A 22,540-nucleotide genomic window follows, 5' to 3' on the forward strand; every position below is an offset into this window, starting at 1 on the left:
CGTCACCTCCCTTACAAGGTAAACCACAGGTGGGATCACTGACACCCAAACCCACCAGTTGAAAACACTTGCACACCTGGTGGGAGTCGAACACTCCTTGATTATGACAGTCACTTTCTCATTCAACGCCAGAATCAAAGACAAAAAAAATCAAGTCAATAAGCCTTTTGATCCACAGTCCAAGTCCAAAGCTAAAGCTAAAGTCAAGTCGACAATTCCACAATTTTGATCATAGACGATAAGGAATCTGGAGACCGACCAGCTCATGCAAGGGAACAAATCACATAAGGCCACCAAGCAATCCCAACGCACACTGTAGCTCAACATGGCCTTCACCATGACATCTAATGCAATAGCAGTACAATATGCGTTTTTATTGAGTTCAATTGAAGTGAGCTCTTGCTCAGCCAAAGCCGGGTGACTCCCTAGGGGCAAGCGGTGCACCACAGGATTACACCATCAGGAAGGCCACCATAAATATGGCAGGCTGAGCCAGCATGACTAGGTCTTTGATTGCAAGGGTGGTTTCCCCATCCTTCATGAAAAAAAAAAAATGAAGTGAGAAGCTATCCTGTTCGATTTTTCATCCCACGGCTTCGGATTCTTATAAAAGCTTCAAACATAGTGATGGCCATAGTTGCATTAATTCAGTCTCTCTCACTCTCACTAGAAATCTGGAACCAAAATGGTTATTATGTACAACAAATGATACTCCAAGGCAAAACTTCATTCATCCAAATTCATAAAGGTATCAAGTAAACCACCCCTACAAGCATCTGATCCTGGGGTTCCCAACACAATGACAGAGCTTTGGTTATCCTGATAAAAGCCGTACAAATTTCTTTACCGAATACAAATATATGTAGAGGACCGCAGAAAGAAAGCAGCTAGCTAACACTCTATTGACCAACTGTTACAGCTCCCAGGAAAGGAAAAGAGTTGCTAATTTTTATCTTCCTCAACTGGAAGTGTGCTATCAGCAGCAACACCTGCTTCACAGTCTGTCGACAAATCCTTTTCGACGGATACAACAGGAGCAGTATTTTCAGCAACCACAGGATCTTTCTCAACTCCACTGACTGTTGAGCCTTCTACAACGGTGTCCATTGGTTTGTTTTGCTTCCAGGGCTTTGGAACATTCGAGCTGAATTCCCTTGATGAGATCAGGAGGGGAGATTCTTTACTGTGATGGGTGGCAGCCTTCAGGTCTATCGTTGACAAGTTCTTGGAAGAATGTAGAAGCTGCAACCTATAATCTGTTTCTGGCCGACGACAAACTTTTCGTAAGGGCACTATTTCCTGTGATGCAAATGCATTGCCAGTGGTGAAGATAGTGTTCTAGATATTGAGTAAAGACAAAATAAACATGAGAATCTGTTCAAAAAGTTAAACGTGTCAAACAAAACCTACATTACATGGACACTGATATCAGTTCTAAGTGTCAGAAGCAAGTGTCGGATGCATTGGGCCTTAAAAAGCTAGATATATGGATGAGGCCATATATATTGTGTGTGTGTGAATTATATAAAAGAAAGTGTTGAATGACTAAATCAATTATGAGAATTATAGAACATCAAGTCTCGAGTAAATAATTTATAAATCAGTTATGAGAATTATAGAACATCAAGTCTGAGTAAAGAATTTATAGGACCTAAATGTTTTGATTTGATTCAAAACCAACAACCCGAATCTTAAGCAATACCTTGGTTTTCTTCCTGATTTGAAGTAAAATATAAGTTTTTTTTTAAATTAAAACCAAGTTTTAAAGGGAAAGAAACAAAGCCAGTATTGGATTCCAATATGTTCCGGCAAGAGTCTGGTGATAGTCCAGGCATTCGGCAGTTGGCCGTGTGAAGCCACACGGGTCAGGCTGCATGTACCCCGTGGCAACAAGTATTGGATGATCCTTTAAAACAGTGTGCACCAGTAGTATCTAAGCATGTCGGTGTTGATACCTTGTCCAACATCGGTATGTTAGGCTACCTAAAGTATCTAGTTTACATAGCTCATAACAAATTATCAGCGGTAGAGAACCAAACAACAAAATAATCCCGTATGAAAACCAAAAAAAAAAATTCAACTTAATATTAGAAATAAACATTTACTGTTTCATAACCCAGCCCGTATGTCAAAGGAATAAGTTTAGCTGCATCCAAGCTAGAACTATAAAAAGTAGATTGAATCTGGGTTGGATCTTAGACTTGTAGACCAAACATGGGAAACTCGGGGATTAAAACACGGTGTTCACAAAGGAATATGAAACAGGCCAAACCTTATCTGGATTTCATGCTGATCCAACCCACATCATACCAACCTAAATACAAATGAACTTCAGCCAGCCCAGAGAGGCAAACAGCCCCCCCCCCCCCCCATATATATATATATATATATATATATATATATATATATATATATATATATATATATATATATATATATATATAGGGAGAGAGAGAGAGAATGAGTGGTAGCTGCTTGATGAAAGTGCACTCACACTGAGCGTCCATCGCGCGCTCGATGAACGTTCAGCATTTTTTTTTCTCAAAAACACAAAACAGCGAGCAAAAAAGCCCCTTAGCGGCGATTTTGAAGGGCTGCTAAAGGTCTCAGTTTCGCTGGGACCTTTAGCGGCACTTCAAAACACAGCTAAAAACTTTTATGTAATACCGGGTGCATCCCTGCAGGGCTTTTAGCGGCGTTTTGAAGCTCTGCTAAAGGTTTGTTTTTTTGCGCAAAATGCACGCTGCACGTCCATCACGCGTGCACGATGGACGCTCAGCGGGCATATATATATATATATATATATATATATATATATATATATATATATATATATATATATATATATATATATATATATATATTTGCTACCTAGTGGATAAGGAACCCCGCAGTGAAAGCAGTTAAAAAATGTAATATTTTTATTTTCTGTTTTATTGTGCATTTGACCCTTTAGATGTAATCTGCATATTAAGTTTAGCATTTGCTGACCTTTGGATCATGTTTTTCCGATGTATATGTCAGATTTTACAAGGGTTGAAAAATCAATGGCCTGCATTAAACCAAATCTTCAAACCTTAAAAAAACAAATTTTTATACCGAAAAAATATGATCCAAGGGTCTATTCCTACTATTTTGATCATGGTAAACACATCCATGTGGTCAGATTTGGTCAAAACAACCTCCACCTATGATTTCTAACTAGGGGGTTCTTTACCCCACAAGGGTAGCAAATGCTCACATATATATATATATATATAATCACAGTCACAGATATCAGTGATATTTTCAAAATATCACTATATTTTTTTCAGCAATTATAGGTAAAATATCGCCAATTTGATAATATCATAATATTATCACGAGAATATCGCAATATTCTCATGATAATATACCATATTATCAATTATTGATACTGTTTTTATTTATTTTCTACATCTTAAATATGTATGTTTTACTTTTTATTTTGTATTTTTTACTTATTTTTTTATTATATATGTATTTTATTATCTAAACATGATGTTTTCTTACTTATTTTTTGTTATTTTTATATATTTTTTATTTTCCAAGTTTTATCATCAAACCTATAATATCGTGAGAAATAGCCGATAACAATATTTGTGACTATGCTATATATATATATATATATATATATATAGAGAGAGAGAGAGAGAGAGAGAGAGAGTAATGGGTCTGTGCTAAACCCATTTGGTGCTAAACCACGTGCTAAAAGGGCTTTTCAGCTTCTTCGGTGCTTTTTATAAGGTTCCGGCCCTATAAATGTGTTGGGCATGGTCGATTTACTAAGAATCCATACCTGTTTTCGATGAAAAAAATGATGTTTGTGAAAAGATGACGCCTGACGTCTGTTTGTATTCTTTTACATGTATGTGTTTATGTATTATGGGTCTGGATCTTATACCAGACCCGACCCATACTGTAACAAAAAGAAATATTAATACATGTTTTAGGTCACGATTTCTAGATTGAAAATCGTGACAGCCGCAACCCCTTCTCCTCTTCATTATCTCCTTTCTGCAAGACAGATTCTGCGAAAACTATCATGGTATCAGAGCAACAGAGATCCATATAGGGTTTTGAAGTCGCTTCCAAAAGGTCTGACCTGAGAGATCGACTTGCTTCCTGTCAAGAGGTTGTTTTTTTTCTACTCTCTTCCTTCTTCTCTTCTTTCTATTCCTTTGTCTTGTTACAGATCTGACCTAGAGTCAATCTGCGTTTCTTGTCGCTTCTCTTTTTGAAAATCTCATATTCTCGACTTTTTGCATCTCGTCTGGAATATTCAGCTCTGGCCGTGAATCTGCATCAGATCTGAAGCATTCAGTCCCTGTTGACGTTAATTATATCTGCATCAGTTTCAAATTTACGTCCATATTCTGTTTCTGTACAGATTGGAAATTTTCTGCGTCAAATCTGAAACTTGCGTCTGATCATACTGAAAATATTCTGGTCTAAAATTTCACATCAGATCTGAAATCTGTGCCTAATCTATCAATATATATATATATATATAATATTGTGTTCTTTGCTGTTATTCTATCTACCCGCATCTGATCTGAAAACATCTTCAGATCTAGACTCTGTCCAGCGTGTGCTCTTCATTCAAAAAAAAAGGGAAGGATTTCTTTCGCGTCAATTTTGGTTCTTTAAAAAGGGGGAAAACTTTCAGATCTGGATCTGAAACCTCAAGACCTCTGTCTCCTTGATCTTGAAGATTGCTCAACACAAAAAAAAAGGAGACTAGTCATTTTCTATGACATTGGATTGTGCATTTTGTGAATATTTTTGTGAGACTCTTTTCTTCTTGGGTTATGGATCTCTTCCATACTTCTCAATCTAGTCTTTCTTCAAGTTTTCTCAATCAGCTTGTTTCCGAAAAGTTAACTACCAAGAGAAACAAATCATTCTCTTTATAAGGAGTCAGGGTCTCTTAGGTCATCTGGATGAAACCACTCCCGTCCCGCTAGAATTTGTTGCGCGAGAAGAGATAGATGATAAAGGGGCAACTTCAACTATATATATCAAAAATACAAAATATCTCAACTGAGAGAGGAAGGACCAGTCAGTGGTTGCCTACATTACCTCTACACTGTCACAAGAGGTACTTGTTGCAATTCCTGATAATTGTACAGCCATTCAACTTTGGAAAGACTGGTTCAGACTTTTTCACAGGTTTCATAAGCAAAGATGGTTTTTCTCAAGAGAGAATTTTAGTTGCTGAGAAAAGACTCCATGACCATCATGGAATATCTAAACAAGATAAAGACTATCACAGATCAACTTGCGGTTATAGGATGTGCAGTGAGTGACAGTGACATAGTGCAGCAAACTCTGGACGGATTGGAGTCCGAGTATAATATGATCGTTACCTCATTATTGTGCTTGCTTGCTCTCCCCACTTTTGATGAGCTGCAGGCCAAACTAATTCAGTATGAGATGACTCTGAAGCTATGTCACACGGACTCGGCTAGGGAGGTGCCGCACCCGAGTCGACACGCCCCGACACGGGTGCGGCCTCAGACACGGCCTGGACTCGGTCAACGCCGAGTCGGACTCGGTCAACGAGTCCAGGCCGAGTCCGTCTTAATTTTGGACTCGGTCAACGTTGACCGAGTCCAAAAATGTCCATTTTTAGTACAAAAAATAAAAAAAAAGATCTTTTTATATATTTTTTAAAAATATATATATATAGCATGAGTCTTAAACATTAGGCCCAGAAAAAAAAATTATTCTTAAATATTATCATTTAATTCTCTCTCTCAATCTTAAAAGCTAATAAATTCTCATCCACGAGTACCAACACTTTTCATCCACCAAGTTCTCTCTCTTATAAAAGCTAATAAATTCTCATCCACGAGTAGCAACACTTTCTCATCCACCGAGATCTCTCTCTCTCTCTCTCTTTTTCAAATCTAGCTTTGAAAAATTAAAAGCTTTTAATGCTTTTAATTAATGTTATGAATTTTAGCAAAAGATATTTAATGCATTTACCAGAACATGCTTTTAGTTAATGCTTTTAATTAATACCTTGATGATGTTTTATTCCCATGGTAGCTAAGACTCGGCTGAGTCAATGATAAACTCAGCCTAGTTTGGTTCTAACCCAGTTATACTACTATTTTAACTCAGTTAGTTCAGGATCTGAGACAACTTGGAAGAGTCACGAGCCGAGTCCAAAATTTATATAGACATATGCACACACTGGATATATATATATATATATATAGCCGAGTCCCCGTGTCCAAAATTTTTAAAATTGCGCCGCACCCGTGTCGCACCCGCACCCGCACCCATGTGACATAGCTCTGAAGGGATTTTTTTAGGAAACTCACGCTCGCACGAATTCACAATAAGTTTTTGCCACAGGGGTGACTTATGGTCGAGGACGAGGACAAGGACGAGGATGAGGAGGACAAGGGAGAAATGAACATGGGGGATGTGAATTGCTTCACACTCCTAATATGTCGCCCACTGCTCAAGGACAAAGACCCATCCCTACTTATTTTCTTTGTAACAAAAAGGGGCATATCAAGGCGAATTGTTGGTACAACCCTCAAAATAAAGGAAAATCCCCACAAACAGAACCTAAGAAAGAGCCTAGCAGCATTAAGGACAGTGGAAAGATTAGAGAGTTGCGGATATCTGCCTTGTCAGGATTAAATCTAAAGCAGAATAGCCAAGGGACTTGGTATGTTGACTTAGGGGCAAAAACTCACGTGACAGGTGATGCATGTAAACTTTTCAAACATATTGTTTATTTTGGTAAAAGTAAAATTGTCACTGGAGATGGATCTTAATACCTTGTTTCTCACGTTGGAAAGTCAGTCATTCCCATGTCACATTCTACTCTTGAACTTTCCAATGTCCTCCATGCTCCCAATATCAAGAAAAATAGTCTATGTTTCTAAACTTGTTGATGATAATCATGTTAGTTTTGCAACCTCCAGTCCGTTCCACGTTGGAGCTGCAAAACAGAGAGAGGTAGAGGAAGGGAGAGAGGTTTGGGGAAAACCGATACCCTGTTGTACATGGGTCGGCTGCTATGTATTACTTTATGTTAACATGAGATTACAAACAAAATTAGGGTACTAGAATACCCTTTTTACAATAATCAATATTACATAATGCCATTAATGAGGAAGTGGGTGTCACGGGTCTGGATCTTCAGATCCATGACTCGTAACCAGAGAAAACACTTCTTTTCACCCTCCCTCAAGTTGTGCATGATCTTGAATCATGAACAACTTGCCTTTTAACATCCAAAATCTGTCTTTAGTCAATCCTTTTGTAAATATATCCGCCACTTGATCTGTAGTTCTAACAAATTCAGGCTCAATCTCTTTCTCTTCTACCTTTTGTCTCACAAAATGCTGGTCTATTTCAATATGCTTGGCACGACTGTGATGAATTGGATTAAAAGACATACTAATGGCACTCTGGTTGTCACACAAAAGAAGTGAACGAGATATCGATTCTCCTACTTCTGTCAGTAGATGTCTAACCCAAGTAGCCTCAGCAGTGGCGGCTGCCATTGACCTGTATTCAGCCTCTGTACCGGATCTGGCAACAGCCTTTTGTTTCTTACTACTCCAAGAAACCAAATTCATCCCAATAAATACACAATAGCCGGATACTGATCTGTGTTCATCTGGATCTCCCGCCCAGTCCGCATCAGAATAAATAGTGATCTCATGTGCACTTTGCCCATTTGTCTTTCGTTTATATATGAGACCATCCCCAACCGTTCCCTTCAGATATCGTAGTATCCGTTTAACTGCTTCCATATGCCCTTCACATGGGGCATGCATAAACTGAGAAACTTGATTCACCGAGTATACTATATCAGGGCGAGTAAAAGTGAGGTATTGTAACATACCCACTATGCTACGGTACTGTGTGGGATTATCAAATGGATCTCCATCTTGAGAGCTAAGCCTTTGATGAAGAACGCTAGGAGTGCTTAAGGGCTTGCAGTCTTTCATACCCGCTTTATTGAGAACATCAATAGTATACTTATGTTGAGTGAGAGTCATTTCTTCAGAGGAACTGTCAACTTCAACTCCAAGAAAGTACCGTAGTTTGCCAAGGTCCTTCATTTTGAACCTCTGATTCAAGAGATGTTTGACTTCTTCAATGTGGTCATTGGAACTGCCAGTAATGATGATATCATCCACATATATCAACAACAGAGTAATTGTGTCTTGGTCCTTAAATATAAATAAGGAGTGGTCAAGAAGAGATTTCTTAAAACCATATTTTTGTATTTCAAGGGAAAAACTGTCAAACCAAGATCGAGATGCCTGCTTCAATCCATATATCGCCCTTTTTAGTCTGCAGACATATTTTGTAGGATTACCTTCTGCGTAACCAGTGGGTTGTTCCATGTAAACTTCTTCTCTCAAATCTCCATGAAGAAAGGCATTCTTCACATCAAGTTGGCTAATGGTCCATTGGTGTTCAATAGCTAAAGAAAGTATGACTCGGATTGTCCCCATCCTCACCACTGGACTAAAGGTTTCATCATAGTCCTGTCCTTGCTCCTGTGTAAAACCTTTGGCTACAAGTCTCGCATTGTATCGCTCTATAGTCCCATCTGGTTTATACTTTATTTTGTACACCCATTTCGAACCAACAACATTTTTGTCAGGTGGTCTTGATACGACATCCCACGTACCACATTCATGTAGAGCTTCCATCTCCTCATTCATAGCTTCAATCCATCTTCTGGAATTTGATGCTTGAGAGAACGTTGTGGGTTCATCTTCTTTATTCAAGGCTGTTAGAAAGAGTTGAAAATCTAATGAGAAATTTTCATAACTGACCCACCTTTCAATTGGATGGCGAGGACGTGTGGATCTTCTAGTATCAACAATGTTGGATGTTGAGGATGTGTCCATGTCTGAATCAACTATAGTGGGTGACTCTCTTTCTCGTCGAGTATAGACAAAGCCTCTATATCTTCCTGGATTCAAAGTTGAGTCTGTATTTTCATGATCAATCATCCCATCAGTAGACACAGGTATCTTATCCTTTTGAGTGCAATTTGAGCAAGCATCACTAGCTCCTGTGAGAAGTTTATAGTTCAACCAAGGATAGTAAGCCTGAACTTCATGTTTTGATTCTGAAGAACTATTATATTGACAATCAAAATTCAATTCATCAAAGATGACATTTCTTGATATTTTGATGTGCTTGCTCACCGGATCATAGCATCTGTACCCTTTATAGTCATCGGCATAACCCACAAACCTGCACTTCAAAGCCTTGTCCTGAAACTTATGTCTCTTTGAACTGTCAACATGAACATAGCATAAACAGCCAAACACATGCAAATCATAGTAGTTGGGGTGAATACCAAAAAGAGACAAGTAAGGAGACTTGTTTTCCAAAATAGTCATGGGCAATCGATTTATCACATGAACTGCAGAATGAAAAGCCTCTGTCCATAAAGTGATCGGAAGATTACTGTCATGCATCATGCTCATCGCACTCTCAACAATATGGCGATGCTTTCTTTCAGCAATCCCATTCTGCTGAGGTGTGTGCGGGCAAGACACCTTTTTCCTTATCCCATTACTTTGAAGAAAGTTAGTAAAGTCAATGGAAGAGAATTCACCTCCTCCGTCACATTGGAAACTTAGGATGTTTTCAAAAAATTGGTTTCTGACAAAGGAATGGAAGTTATGGAACAACTTGAAAGTCTCAGATTTATGTTTCATGAAAAATATCCAGGAATAGCAAGAATAACTGTCAACAAATAAAAGATAGTATCTAGTTCCAGACATAGAAGCAACTGGAGCAGGCCCCCAAACATCAGAACAAATAGTCTCAAAAGGTCTTGAAGCTCTTTTATTGATAGAATGAAATGGTAAAACATGACTCTTACATAAGAGACAACTAGAACATTTGTTGTCATTTACATTTATTCCTAAACTTGACTTGGGAATAAGGTTACTTGAAACAAGCTTCTCAATGAAATTATTACTGCAGTGACCTAGACGACCATGCCAAAGGTTTGGCTTATTGATTTCAGAGACACTAAAAACGCAGGTAGGATTTTCAAAAGACAATGATGATTGGAGCTTCAAGTTTGGGTCTGCAGAGCGAATATGTGCTGAAGGATCTTCTTGAAAAACATACATATTGCCTTGTCGTTTCCCTCTAGCAAACGTCTCCTTCGTGCAGAGATCCTTAACAAGAACAGAAGAGGGAGTAAATTCAACTGAGGCTTTGATATCATCAACAAGTTTAGAAACTAAAACAATGTTTTTCTTGATATTAGGGGCATAAAGAACATTTGAAAGATTGATGGAAGATTCAGGTAAGGGTATGATGGAGTTTCCAATATGCGAAACAGAGTGGTGTGATCCATCTCCAGTAACTATACTACTTCTACCAATGTAAGGAACAAGTTTTAGGAGCTTACCTGCATCACCAGTAACATGAGTCGCTGCGCCAGAATCCACGTACCAAGTGCCTTGTTCATTCTGTTTCAGATTCAATTCTGCTAAGGCTGACAATAACAACTCTTTTACTTCTCCGCTGGTCCTTGTATTGTCTGTGCCTCTTTTTGCTTCAGTTTGTGTTGATTTTCCTTTATTTAGGGGATTGAACCAGCAGTTAGCTTTGATATGCCCCCTTTTATTACACAGAAAGCAAGTAGGAATTGGCCTTTGTCTTTGTGGGTTGGTATATGAGTTGGGGGTAGGCAATAATCCACGACCTCCATGACCACTTCTACCTTGTGCTCCTTTTCCCTTGATATCATAGTTTCCTCGTCCTTGTGCATAAGTAACCCCTGTAGCAAGAACTTCTTGTGCCCCAGTATGCATAGATGATTCTTCAGAAAATCCCTTTAGATTCATCTCATATTGTAACAATTTTGCACGCAGATCTTCAAAATTGGGCAGCTCAGGTAAACATAACAGAGAAGTGACAATCATATGATAGTCGTGTCCCAATCCACTGAGGGTTTGTTGTACCAAATCTTTATCAGAAACTGTACTTCCAACAACTGCTAACTGATCTGTGATGACCTTCATTTTGTTCAAATATTCCATGATGGTCATGGACTCCTTTCTTAACATTTGAAATTCTCTTTTAAGAAACATAATCCTGGCCTGAGAAACCTGTGAGTATGTCTGAACAAGTCTGTTCCAAAGTTGCATGGCAGTGCAGTCATCTGAAATGGCTACAAGAACCTCTTGTGAGAGTGTTGATGTAATATAAGCAACAAGCGCTTGGTCTCTTTTCATCCAAGCCACAAATTCAGGATTTCTAACATATACGGTAGTAAATTCCCCTTTGCTGTCCCTTTCTTCTTGTGATATGAACTCAGGAGGAACTGGAATGGATCCATCCAGATGTCCAGAAAGATCCTGACTCCTAATGAAAGGTATGATTTGCCTCTTCCAAGTCAAGAAATTACCATTATTTAATTTTTCAGACACAAGTTGGCTGAGGAAACTTGAAGAAAGAACTGACTGGTTAGGAAGAGAATTCATGTTTCACAGAATGAAGAATGTATTCAGTACAATCTGCTTACACCTGCAGTTCTGTAATTTTTCCTTTTTTTTTTTTTTTGCAGGAACTAATTCAGATTGCTGATACGAAACAGAAATTTAAAGACAATCAAATTTCTGATTTGTATATGAAATGGAATATCGGATATGAAAATCCAAAAAAAAATGTGCATATGTATTCCTAATGTCGGCTTGTTAATGGCTGAATGAGGGAATCTGAGCTGAAGCACTCAAGAGATAAAAATAAACAGTGGCGAAACCAAGGTTCGACCACCACCAACGTAGGAGAAAAGGAAACTGTAGAAAGAAAAATTGAGAAAAGAAGAGGATGAATAAGACGTGAATCCAAAGTTGGTTGGGTGAATAAGACGTGAATCCAAGGAGAACAGAATTAGTTGGGTCAGTCGTGATTCCCAGAAACCAAAAAAGAAATCTCAGTTGTCTGGGTCAGTCGTGAACCCAGAAAGAGGCGAGAAACTGGCTGAGACTGACTGGGTCAGTCGTGATTCCAGAAAGAAATAGGAAATAGGTGTAGGATCTGCTGAGACTGATTGGGTCAGTCGTGATTCCAGAAAGAAATAGGAAACAGGTGTAGGATCTTCAGACTTTGGAATGAAACTGACTAGGTCAGTCGTGAATCCAAAAAGAAAAGAAAACAAGAACAGTCGTACCTTTTTTTTTTATTGATTTTCAGACTTTGGAAGAGGAAATAGAGGAGAAAAGGATCTTCAGACGTGTCTTTTGAATCGATCCCAGTTTCAGCTGAAGCGTGGCTCTGATACCATGTTAGTTTTGCAACCTCCAGTCTGTTCCACGTTGGAGCTGCAAAACAGAGAGAGGTAGAGGAAGGGAGAGAGAGGTTTGGGGAAAATCGATACCCTGTTGTACATGGGTCGGCTGCTATGTATTACTTTATGTTAACATGAGATTACAAACAAAATTAGGGTACTATAATACCCTTTTTACAATAATCAATATTACATAATGCCATTAATGAGGAAGTGGGTGTCACGGGTCTGGATCTTCAGATCCATGACCCGTAACCAGAGAAAACACTTCTTTTCAATTCATGCTTCAGTCGAATTCACTCCCTTCTCTATGTATGTCAAGGACCTTCGCACGAGGGAAACATTTGCCGAAGGAAAGAGACAAGGCAATATGTACGTCTTTCAAGAAGATTCATGTCATTCGGCCTACCCTGCTCATGTGGATTTGACGCCTTCATTAGAGTCATGTTCCTTTTCTTCTGAAAATGTTCTTAGTATCTCCGAATGTAATAAGCCTTTTCTATGGTATAGTCAGTTAGCACATTGTGAGAGTTATTTTATTGAGAAACTTGTTTCTAATAATCTTATTCCAAAAGATAGTCTCAATGCGGAAGAAAGAAATCAAAAGTGTTTCTGTTGTCTGTTATGCAAGAATCATGTACTACATTTTCATTCTGCTAATAAAAGAGCTTCAAAGCCTTTTGAGATAGTGTGTTCTGATGTGTGGGGGCCTGCTCATGTTACCTCTGGCTCTGAAAGCAGACACTACTTAATTTTCGTTGATAGCTACTCTCGATATACTTGTATATTCCTCATGAAAAATAAATCGAAAGTTTTTCCTTTATTTCAGAACTTTCTCTCCTTAGTTAAAAACCAATTCTCTGAGTCCGTTCAATTTTTTTCAATCTGATGGAAGAGGGGAGTTTTCATCCAGTGACTTTATTTCTTTTCTTCAAAATAATGGAATAGGAAGAAGGGTGTCTTGTCTACACACACCACAACAAAATGGGATTGTTGAACGAAAACATAGGCATATAGTTGAAAGTGCGATGAGTATGATATCCTGCCATATATGTGATAAATAGATTACCTATAGTTGTTTTGGAAAATAAGTCTCTGTATCATTGTCTTTTTAGAGTTCATCCCAATTATCATGATTTACGTGTCTTTGGATGTATTTGTTATGCGCACATTGATCAATCTCTAAGAAACAAGTTTCAGAACAAGGCTCAGAAATGCAGATTTGTGGGATATGCAGATGACTATAAAGGATATAGATGTTATGACCCCGTTAGCAAACGTATCAAAACCTCGAGAAATGTTTGTCTTTGACGAGCTGAATTTTGATCATAAAGCTGACACAACTGATACGCCATCTTCCACAGTTGAAGTTTACTATCCTTTGCTGAGTTCAGAACTCTTTGTTGGTTCCAATAAAGGGTGTTCTTCGAACTGCATGCAGCAGGAAGAAGAGAGGTCTGAAATATTTGATGCATCGGGTTCACAAAATGGTGTAGAAGCACCGTCATTGGTACAAGGCAGATATAAAGGTATTTCTTATATCCAGCAAAGAACAAATACTTTAGGACTCTTAGATCGTGCACCAGAGGCCAGGATATCCAATCGCATGCGACATCCTATTGATAGGTGGGTTCGCTATAACAACTTCTTTATGGACTTTCAGCTCTTTTTAACTGCCCTCGACAAAGAAGATGAACCTATTATGTACTATCAGGCCGCTACTTCTAAGAAATGGGTAGAAGCTATGCATGATGAAATGCAAGTCCAGCACGAATGTGAAACTTGAGAAATTGTTCCTAGACCATTTGACAGGAATGTGGTAGGATGCAAATAGGTCAACAAAATAAAGTATAAACCAGATGAAACCATTGAACGATACAAGGCGAGACTCATGGCAAAGGGGTTCACATAAGAAGCGAGGCAAGACTATGATGAGACCTTTAGTCCAGTTATAAGAATGGGGACAATTTGAAGTATCCTTTCCTTAGCTGTTGAGCATGGATGGACGTTGAGCCAGCTTGATGTAAAAATGCATTCTTGCATGGGGATTTGAAGGAGAAAGTTTACATGGAACAACCCCCTGGATATTAAAAGCAAGATTGTAGAACACGTGTACAGATTAAAAAGGGATATCTATGGCCTAAAGCAAGCATCTCGCTCCTGGTTTGATAGCTTTTCTCTTGAGATTTAGAAGCATGGATTTTTCCACTCCCTATTAGATCACTCATTATTTATTTTTAGAAGACAAAATGTGATCACCCTATTATTAATTTATGTGGATGATATTGTCATCACAAGAAATTCAAAAGATCACATTAAAGAGGTGAAATACCTGTTAGGTCAGAGGTTCAAAATAAAAGATCTTGGTGCCTTACGTTATTTTCTTGGGGTAGAAGTTAATAGACGGGAAGATGGCTTGACCCTCACTCAACACAAGTATACAATGGATATTCTAAGCAAAGCAGGTATGAAGGATTGTAAACCTCTGAAAACTCCAAGTGTCCTCCATAAACAACTGAATGCTCACGATGGAGACTTATGCAAGGATCCCACCAGGTACCGAAGTCTAATAGGGATGTTACAGTATCTCACATTCACTCGACCTGATATCGTTTATTCGGTCAATTAGGTGTCTCAGTTAATGCATGAACCACGTACTGGACACATGAAAGTTGTTAAGAGGATACTCAGATACCTAAAAGGAACAGTTGGAGATGGGTTGATATATTCTCAGAAGTTGTCTGGCAAGGATACGCGTGAACTTACTGTCTATTGTAATGTAGACTGGGCAGGGGATCCAGATGAACGAAGGTCTACTTCAAGATAATGTGTCTTCATTGAAAAAAAAATAATATCCTGGAGTAGCAGAAAACAGAAAGCAATCGCTAGATCCAGCACTGAGGCCGAGTACAGATCCATGGCTGCTGCTACCGCTGAAGTCACATGGGTCAAGCATCTACTAACCGAAGTGAGAGAGGTGATCTCTCGGTCTATCTTGCTGTGTGACAATCGAAGTGCTATCAACATGTCATTCAATCCGGTACATCACAGTCGAGCTAAGCAAATTGAGATAGATCAACATTTTGTGAAGCAGAAAGTTGAAGAAAAGAAGATCGAGCCCGAATTTGTTAACACCGAAAGACAAGTTGCAGACATATTCACAAAAAGGCTTGACAAATGATCGTTTTTGGATGCTTAAAGGCAAGTTCATGGTTCAAAACCATGATCAACTTGAGGGGAGGTGAAAAGATGACATCTGGTGCCTATTTGTATTTTTTTACATGTATGTGTTTATGTATTTTGGGTCTGGATCTTATACCAAACCCGACCCATACTGTAACAAAAAGAAATATTAATACATGTTTTAGGTCACGTTTCTGGATTGGAAATTGTGACAGCCGCAGCCCCTTTTTCTCTTCATCATCTCCTTTCTGCAAGACAGATTTTGCGAAAACTATCAATTTGGAGCCTCGAAAATTTACAAAGATTTTGGACCGTTGATTTTTTGAACTTTATAAAAACCCGTGTTGGAATCAAATGCTTCAAGAGCTGATCCTCTTTCTTTGCTTCTTTCTTTCCTTCCATCCCTTCTGCTTTCTTTGTTCCTTCCTTCCCTTCCTCTTTCTCTCCTTTCTTTCTTTCCCTGTTCTTTCTTTCTTCCTTCTCTTTTTTAAAAGTTAAGTTTAGTAACTTTTTAAAAGGTGAACACATAACCCTAACAAAAGTCAAAAAGGTATACATACTATATACACAAAACTAACCTATTAAAAAAATAGTAAAGACATACATATCCCTTTTTTTTTTTGAAAAAACAGAAAATCCCCTTACACTAACTGATTAAAAAAACAGCCATTGCTGTGCTGTTACAGCAACAATATTGTGATACACATAAATTTCCGATATTTTTGAAAATATCATGATATTTTACCTTTAACATCGTTTTTCCAATTCAGTGTTAATATCACAATATTTTCAAAACAACGGCGACATCTGTGACTATGGTATAGACACAAACACAAATACACACAAAGGGCCATGGCAATCAGTACTGAGTATACAAGAAAGAGTGGACTGCGTGTTCATATAAAACACAAATGCATACCTATGACACACACACACACACACACACACACACACACACACACAAAAGGCCATGACAATGAGTACTGAGGAGTATACAAGAAAGAGAGGACAGCGTGTTCATATAAAACACAAATGCATACCTCTGACTGGTCATGATCATAACGCACAAGAAACCTGCAACGGCATCCACGCACATCATGTCGCCTTCTTTGAACGTCAAGAACATGAGCATCAAAATAAAGAGCCTGTTCTTTGCCCTCCTGAAATTATACAAGCAAATTCAAATTATAACGCACAATTCTTAAAAAATAAATATCTGTGCAAACAAGTGCAGTAAGTAAAAAGAATAGCACCTGAAAACAGAGTATAAGATCTCCTGGAAGTACCACAACACACTCCGCAGCCTCACATGGAAGTGAACGCTGCCTGACATGCTTTTTCACATTAATCCATTCATCTTCCTCTGATCCAAACCCTGTAAACCGTATACAAACCTCCTGAAATGGCAATTTATCACTCATCAATATCAATGTCTGATCAATATTTAAGGATAAAAGCATGAAACAGAACTCATTTTTCTCCCAATTTATGATGTACACAAACAGGGAACAAGTTAGGCACAGAAGATACCAAGAGAAATCAAAGTAAAAAGAGCTTTCACATATGGGGTTTGAATGCGACAAGGGTTAAGGTTGCATAATCTTAGCCACAGAATCTTTGCTTTAGATCCAACAACACACACAGAAACACAAAAAAAGGTATTTATTTATTCCCCTACAAATCTCATCCATTATAAACAGCAAAGGTCAAAACCTTTTTACAAACTTGGAAAAAAAAACTCTTAGAAATGTGAAATCAAACTTGATCTAAAATTTGCAGAATCAGAACATTACCGGATCACCTGGATCACACAGTCTATGGGAAACAAAGGTCGCAACATCATACCTGACAAATCACAACCATTGCAATGTCAGACAAAACAGCAGAAAATAAAATGTGCCCCAGTTGATCAGAAGAAGCCCATAGATAAAAACTGTTGTAACATTTTAAGCACATGTTGGATAAAGCACAAATCATAATAAAATGGATATCTTTTTGAAATACTAAGGATTATTTGTAGTTACAAACTGAGATTGTAACTTCCTACATTCTCTAGAATTAAAAGTTTCAGAGAACATAAAAGATGGCTGGTTCAGAAAACAAAAAATTGTTTCCTTTTCACAGAGGCACTTTAATACCATCTGCTAACTGTTAACTGAAATAGCAGCAGTTATCAGCTCTTGTATCCAACTCACTCCATTTACAACAAAGTTCATGCATTGTTAAAAATAATATTTCCCTTGCATGAATCCCGAAAAAATCTAAAGAATTTATTGGGAATCCATTGGGCCAAGGTGATTTTCCCAAATTTATCCCCCACAGGGATTACCTAATCTGAAGATCTTTTCCCTACACACCACCAACCCCTTTGACTTCCTCCTCAGTGAATTATGCTTCCAATAATTCCCTCTAGTGGTTGTTGTCTAGCATACAAAAATCCAGGTTAAATATAACATCCAACAAATCCTGCTTGGTGGTAAAAAGCTTCTGAATTAATCAATTGAATCTTCCAGTAAACCTTCACCGAAAAACAGATCGTCCTTAATATCCATATGGGTAATGAAGTTCAAAACTTGTCTATAAGACACCATCAAGTAAAAGAATGTAGTATTATGATCCCTTTTGTTTAACTAACATACCTTGTCTTTCTATTTCCTTTAATATGTTCCCGAGACCTCCATGTAACTATCCAATATTTAAGCTCCTCGATCTCCACTAAATGGCCTGGAGCCTTGGTTCCTTAGCATCTAGCTTGGTCGGAAGCTCAAGTAACCTATCAGGTTATCTTCTGACTTCCTTGAATGGATCACTACCAACATCTCAAGACCATTCTTTAAGTCTAATTGTTGATGTGCTTTAGTTTGTTGATCAGCTTTATTCCAATGTTGTAATTATCGTATCGAAACCTGTATCATACAGGCCGGAGATATGGGTGGGTCCTACTGTATCGTATCATATCGTTAAGATACTGGAAAAACAATTCATTTTAAAATCACAAAAAAAAATTAAAAAACACAAAATATCCAAAAATTAGAATTAAAAAAAAAACATGCAATAGACAAGAAAAAGAAATGAAATATAAGCATTATGAATAATCAAAAATACACGTACCAGTAAAACATTCGAAACGAAACTGGCAGCACTGCTAACAACTAACAAAAGTTACAAAGCATGATTGTTTACTATTAAAGAGACACATTACATAACAAAACAAAATATGCCAATCATGATGAAAATGATATGAAATGATGGATCCTCTTCTTCTGAGTCATCTCCTCCTTCCTACTCATTTAGCTCTGGGCTAGCATAATCATTATTTCCATCTTCCACCTCAACTTCCATCTCTACCTCTAGTCTTCATCATCATTCAGGATGTTTGGCTCTTCTTCTACCCACTCATCCAACATGTCAAAGATGTCAATGTTGATGGGGTCGTAGTCACTCCCGTGGCATCGTATAGATTATTTTTTGTATTTGTCTGCAACATTCAAATATCAATTATAATACAACTTGTATAAATTAAATCCAATAACATATATCTTAATGTTAGCTTTGTCTCAATCTCATGTTGTACGTGACAAATACAAGATCTTTCAATCTTGATTTATCCAACATATTCATCTTCTTTGTGAGGATGTGCTTAAAAAAACTCCATTTTCTTGCATCCACTCGTGTTGCATCCCTGACTCAAAATACGCTGAGCAAATGTAGATAATGTGAGAGCATCTCCTCCAAACCTATTCCACCATTAATCTAAACAAAAGAAAAATCATGAGGATTAGCCCTTACAACACAAAAATACATAATAAATACAATAATAGTGAATTTTAAATGCATTCCTAGACGCAATGAGCTGCACAATTGGATTGTATTCCTCCTTCCAAAGTCCTCCTTACTTAAGGTATACTTGTTTAACTTCAAATGAATGTGTCTGCACATTATGATCATTATTAGAGCCTTAATGGAATTCAAGATGCCCTTCTTCACTTCCTCTTCAACATGTGGGGGAGAATCTGATGGTGATAGGCAACAACATGAATGTCTTGACGGATCTAGTCAATTTATCACTTATTAATCACCTTTCAAACTAACATATAATCTATGTCACATAGGTGCGGGTACGGGTGCGGGTGCGACATGGGTGCAGAGCAATTTAAAAAAATTTGGACACAGGAACACGGCTATATATATATATATATATATATATATATATATATATATATATATATATATATATATATAACAATAATAAGATCCGACCCCGATGCTGTCTTGGATATGGTCCAAATTAATTTTATAAAATAGACAAAAATAGACTCAGTCAAAGTTGACTGAGTCTAAAATGTGGAAGGACTCAGCCCCGGTGCGTTGACCAAGTCCGACACTTAGTTGACCGTGTCCGCCCCGTGCCCAAAGCCGCACCCGTGTCGGGGCATGTCAACGGGGGTGCGTCGACCTTTTAGCCGAGTCCATGTGACTTAGCATGTAATATGTTTTTTTGACCCTGAAGTTTTCTGTAATATGTGCTTTTGCACTATCCATATCATCATACAAGTAGGTCATAGCTGGCCTCTCTTCACTATCCACTCCCCTCAACACTTTCATAAGTAGCACATGTTAAATATATATATATATATATATATATATATATATATATATATATATATATATATATATATATATATTAGTTTGCCCAATAAGGGTATTTTCGTCTTTTCACATGTACTTCTAGTTGTTTTCTAGAAACAACTATATTTTTAGTTTTGTTTTTTTATTTTATTTTTTAATATATTTTCCTTTTTTATTTTTTTTATGTGCCAATTGGGGCCCCCCTCATAGAGTCGTTGGGGCCCCAACAGTCATAAATATGGCCGTTGGGAGCTCCCCAACGACTTTAGGAGGGGAGCTCCCAATGGCCTCCCATCTCTCTTTTGTTGTATATAAATAAGGGATGTTCCCCTTACTTCTCTCATTGTATTTCAAGGTTTCTTCAATAATATTTTTATTATTTTACTTGTTGGTATTGCCCTTTTGAGGTTTTTTTTTATTGTCCCATCGTGGACTTCTTGCTTATGCACTTTTATGCCTATTGTGCCTTTGTAATTGTCTACTACTGCACTTGTTTGATGCTTTTGCATCTTATCCTTATAATTCTGCATACTTCATTACATGGTATCAGAACAAGGTTATGTTCTTGGTCTCTTGAAGAGTGGCCATTTGAAAGAACGTGATTCAGGGATCGACGTTCTTGCCGCAATTTAAGTAGAGGAGCTCTTTCGTACTCTTCTTTTGTCTTCTCTCTAAACCACAATAGAGAATGAGCAAAAGATTGATCTCTCCTTCAAGTTGAATGGTACCAATTACATGATGTGGGCATCTGCCATAAAAAATAACCTCAAAGGCAAGAAACTTTGGGGATATGTCATGGGTTCTATTATGGAACTTCAACTCAAACTCACCAAGATAGAAGGAGTGCAAGAAAAAGCTTTAAAAGAAAATGCTCGCATAAAAGTTATTGAGGACAATCAATCCAAGATAGAAGATTGGGAAAGTAAATATGCCAAAATTCTCGCATGGTTCACTAGCAACCCATTTTTTAGCCCAAGTGGGTTGCTAGTGAAGATGTTGAACTAAAAAAAGAGCAAATGAAAAAACACACTTTTTTCAATTCTTATATAAGCTTAGGCCCAAATATGAACAAAGTTAGATCTTTTCTTCTTCATAGATCTAAGTCTTTTCCTTTGGAAGATGTCGTTGCCGAAATATGCCAAGAGGAGACTTGTTTTGGCATGATAAAATGAGGAGATGGAGTGTTAGCCATGTCCAAGCCCATCAATCATGTAAAAACTTACAAGCCTCCACACTCTAGGAGACAAAATAGCTATAATAGATGCTACGAGAAGGCTATTTGTCATCATTGCCATGAACAGAGTCATATACGACCTAATTGTCCCAAGTTATATGAAATCCCTAAGAACAAAGTAGCTTCCGTTGAAGAAACCACACCAAGAAAGGAAAAACCAATTAAAAGAAAAGATTCATTTTCCCTTGCTCAATTATCGAAGGCACTTCAAATGTTACTCAAATTTCAATCTACATCAGGTGTCACAATAGCCTCATCTTCTTCTCTAGGTATCTTCTTGGATCCTTGATTCTGGAACCTCCTTTAATATGATCCGACTTATGCACTAATTCAAAAACCTCCTATGTTTTTAAATCAGATGTATTTTCTTTCATATGATTGTCAAACAACAATTTCAAAGCAACATCTCTATTCTTAGATCTGATTCGGGTGGTGAATACTTATCAAATGAGTTTCAAAATTATTTAAAACTAAAGGGGGTTTTCTGCAAAAACCAGGTTTTGGAACTTTCCAATAAAATGGATTGGCCGAAAGAAAACATAGGCATATTTTAGAAACCACTAGGATACTACTTATTTCCAAAGACATTCCAAAAAGTTTTTTAGCCGAGACCGCTCTAACATCAACTTATTTGATAAATAGAATAGCCCCATCATCCTTATAAAACACATCTCCTTAAGAAAAATTATTTGAAAGAACACCCGACTTCAAGCGGTTGCGGATATTTGGTTGTAAGTGTTTTGTGCTTTTCCATAAAAAAGATAAATTGTCTCCAAAAGCCATTGAATGTGTATTCATGGGTTATGAAGAGAACCAAAAAGGATATAAATGTTTTGATCCTAAGAGTAACAAACTATGTCTCTAAAAATGTAACCTTTTTGAAAAATGAAAATGGTTTTGAGAAAACAATGAAGTCGATTATGCCTTTCTATTTTATCTCTTGCCACAAAAAGGGTTGAATTATTGTAATGATTCCTTAGATGACATAGAGGATAATCTCTTAAATGACAATGAAAATGGTGATGATAATGTGCATGAAGAATCATCTATAAATAATGATATAATTGATAAACCTATTCAAATTTATACTCGGCATGAACAAAGGAATCTTCTAAATGCTTTAGAAAAATATTCTCAAAATTCATCGTTAGAAGAAATCTCACTTA

At 37.5% G+C, this 22,540-nt stretch overlaps 1 protein-coding gene across 1 annotated transcript in view; it reads right to left on the bottom strand.

Annotated features, from left to right (window-relative positions):
• Positions 1-712: 712 nt before the first annotated feature.
• Positions 713-22,540, bottom strand: part of SHH2 (DNA-BINDING TRANSCRIPTION FACTOR 2) — a 60,103-nt gene continuing 38,275 nt past the window's right edge. Inside the window, exons 6-9 of the mRNA XM_089991397.1 lie at positions 17,305-17,356; positions 16,765-16,908; positions 16,552-16,671; positions 713-1,299 (exon numbers count right to left, since the gene is read on the bottom strand). Of these exons, the coding sequence (XP_089847523.1) occupies positions 943-1,299; positions 16,552-16,671; positions 16,765-16,908; positions 17,305-17,356 (673 nt within the window). The 3' untranslated portion in view covers positions 713-942. The remainder of the gene's footprint in view (positions 1,300-16,551; positions 16,672-16,764; positions 16,909-17,304; positions 17,357-22,540) is intronic.

The sequence above is a fragment of the Nuphar pumila genome, chromosome 16, assembly GCF_984573655.1.
Source record: "Nuphar pumila chromosome 16, dmNupPumi1.hap1.1, whole genome shotgun sequence".
NCBI lineage: Eukaryota > Viridiplantae > Streptophyta > Magnoliopsida > Nymphaeales > Nymphaeaceae > Nuphar > Nuphar pumila.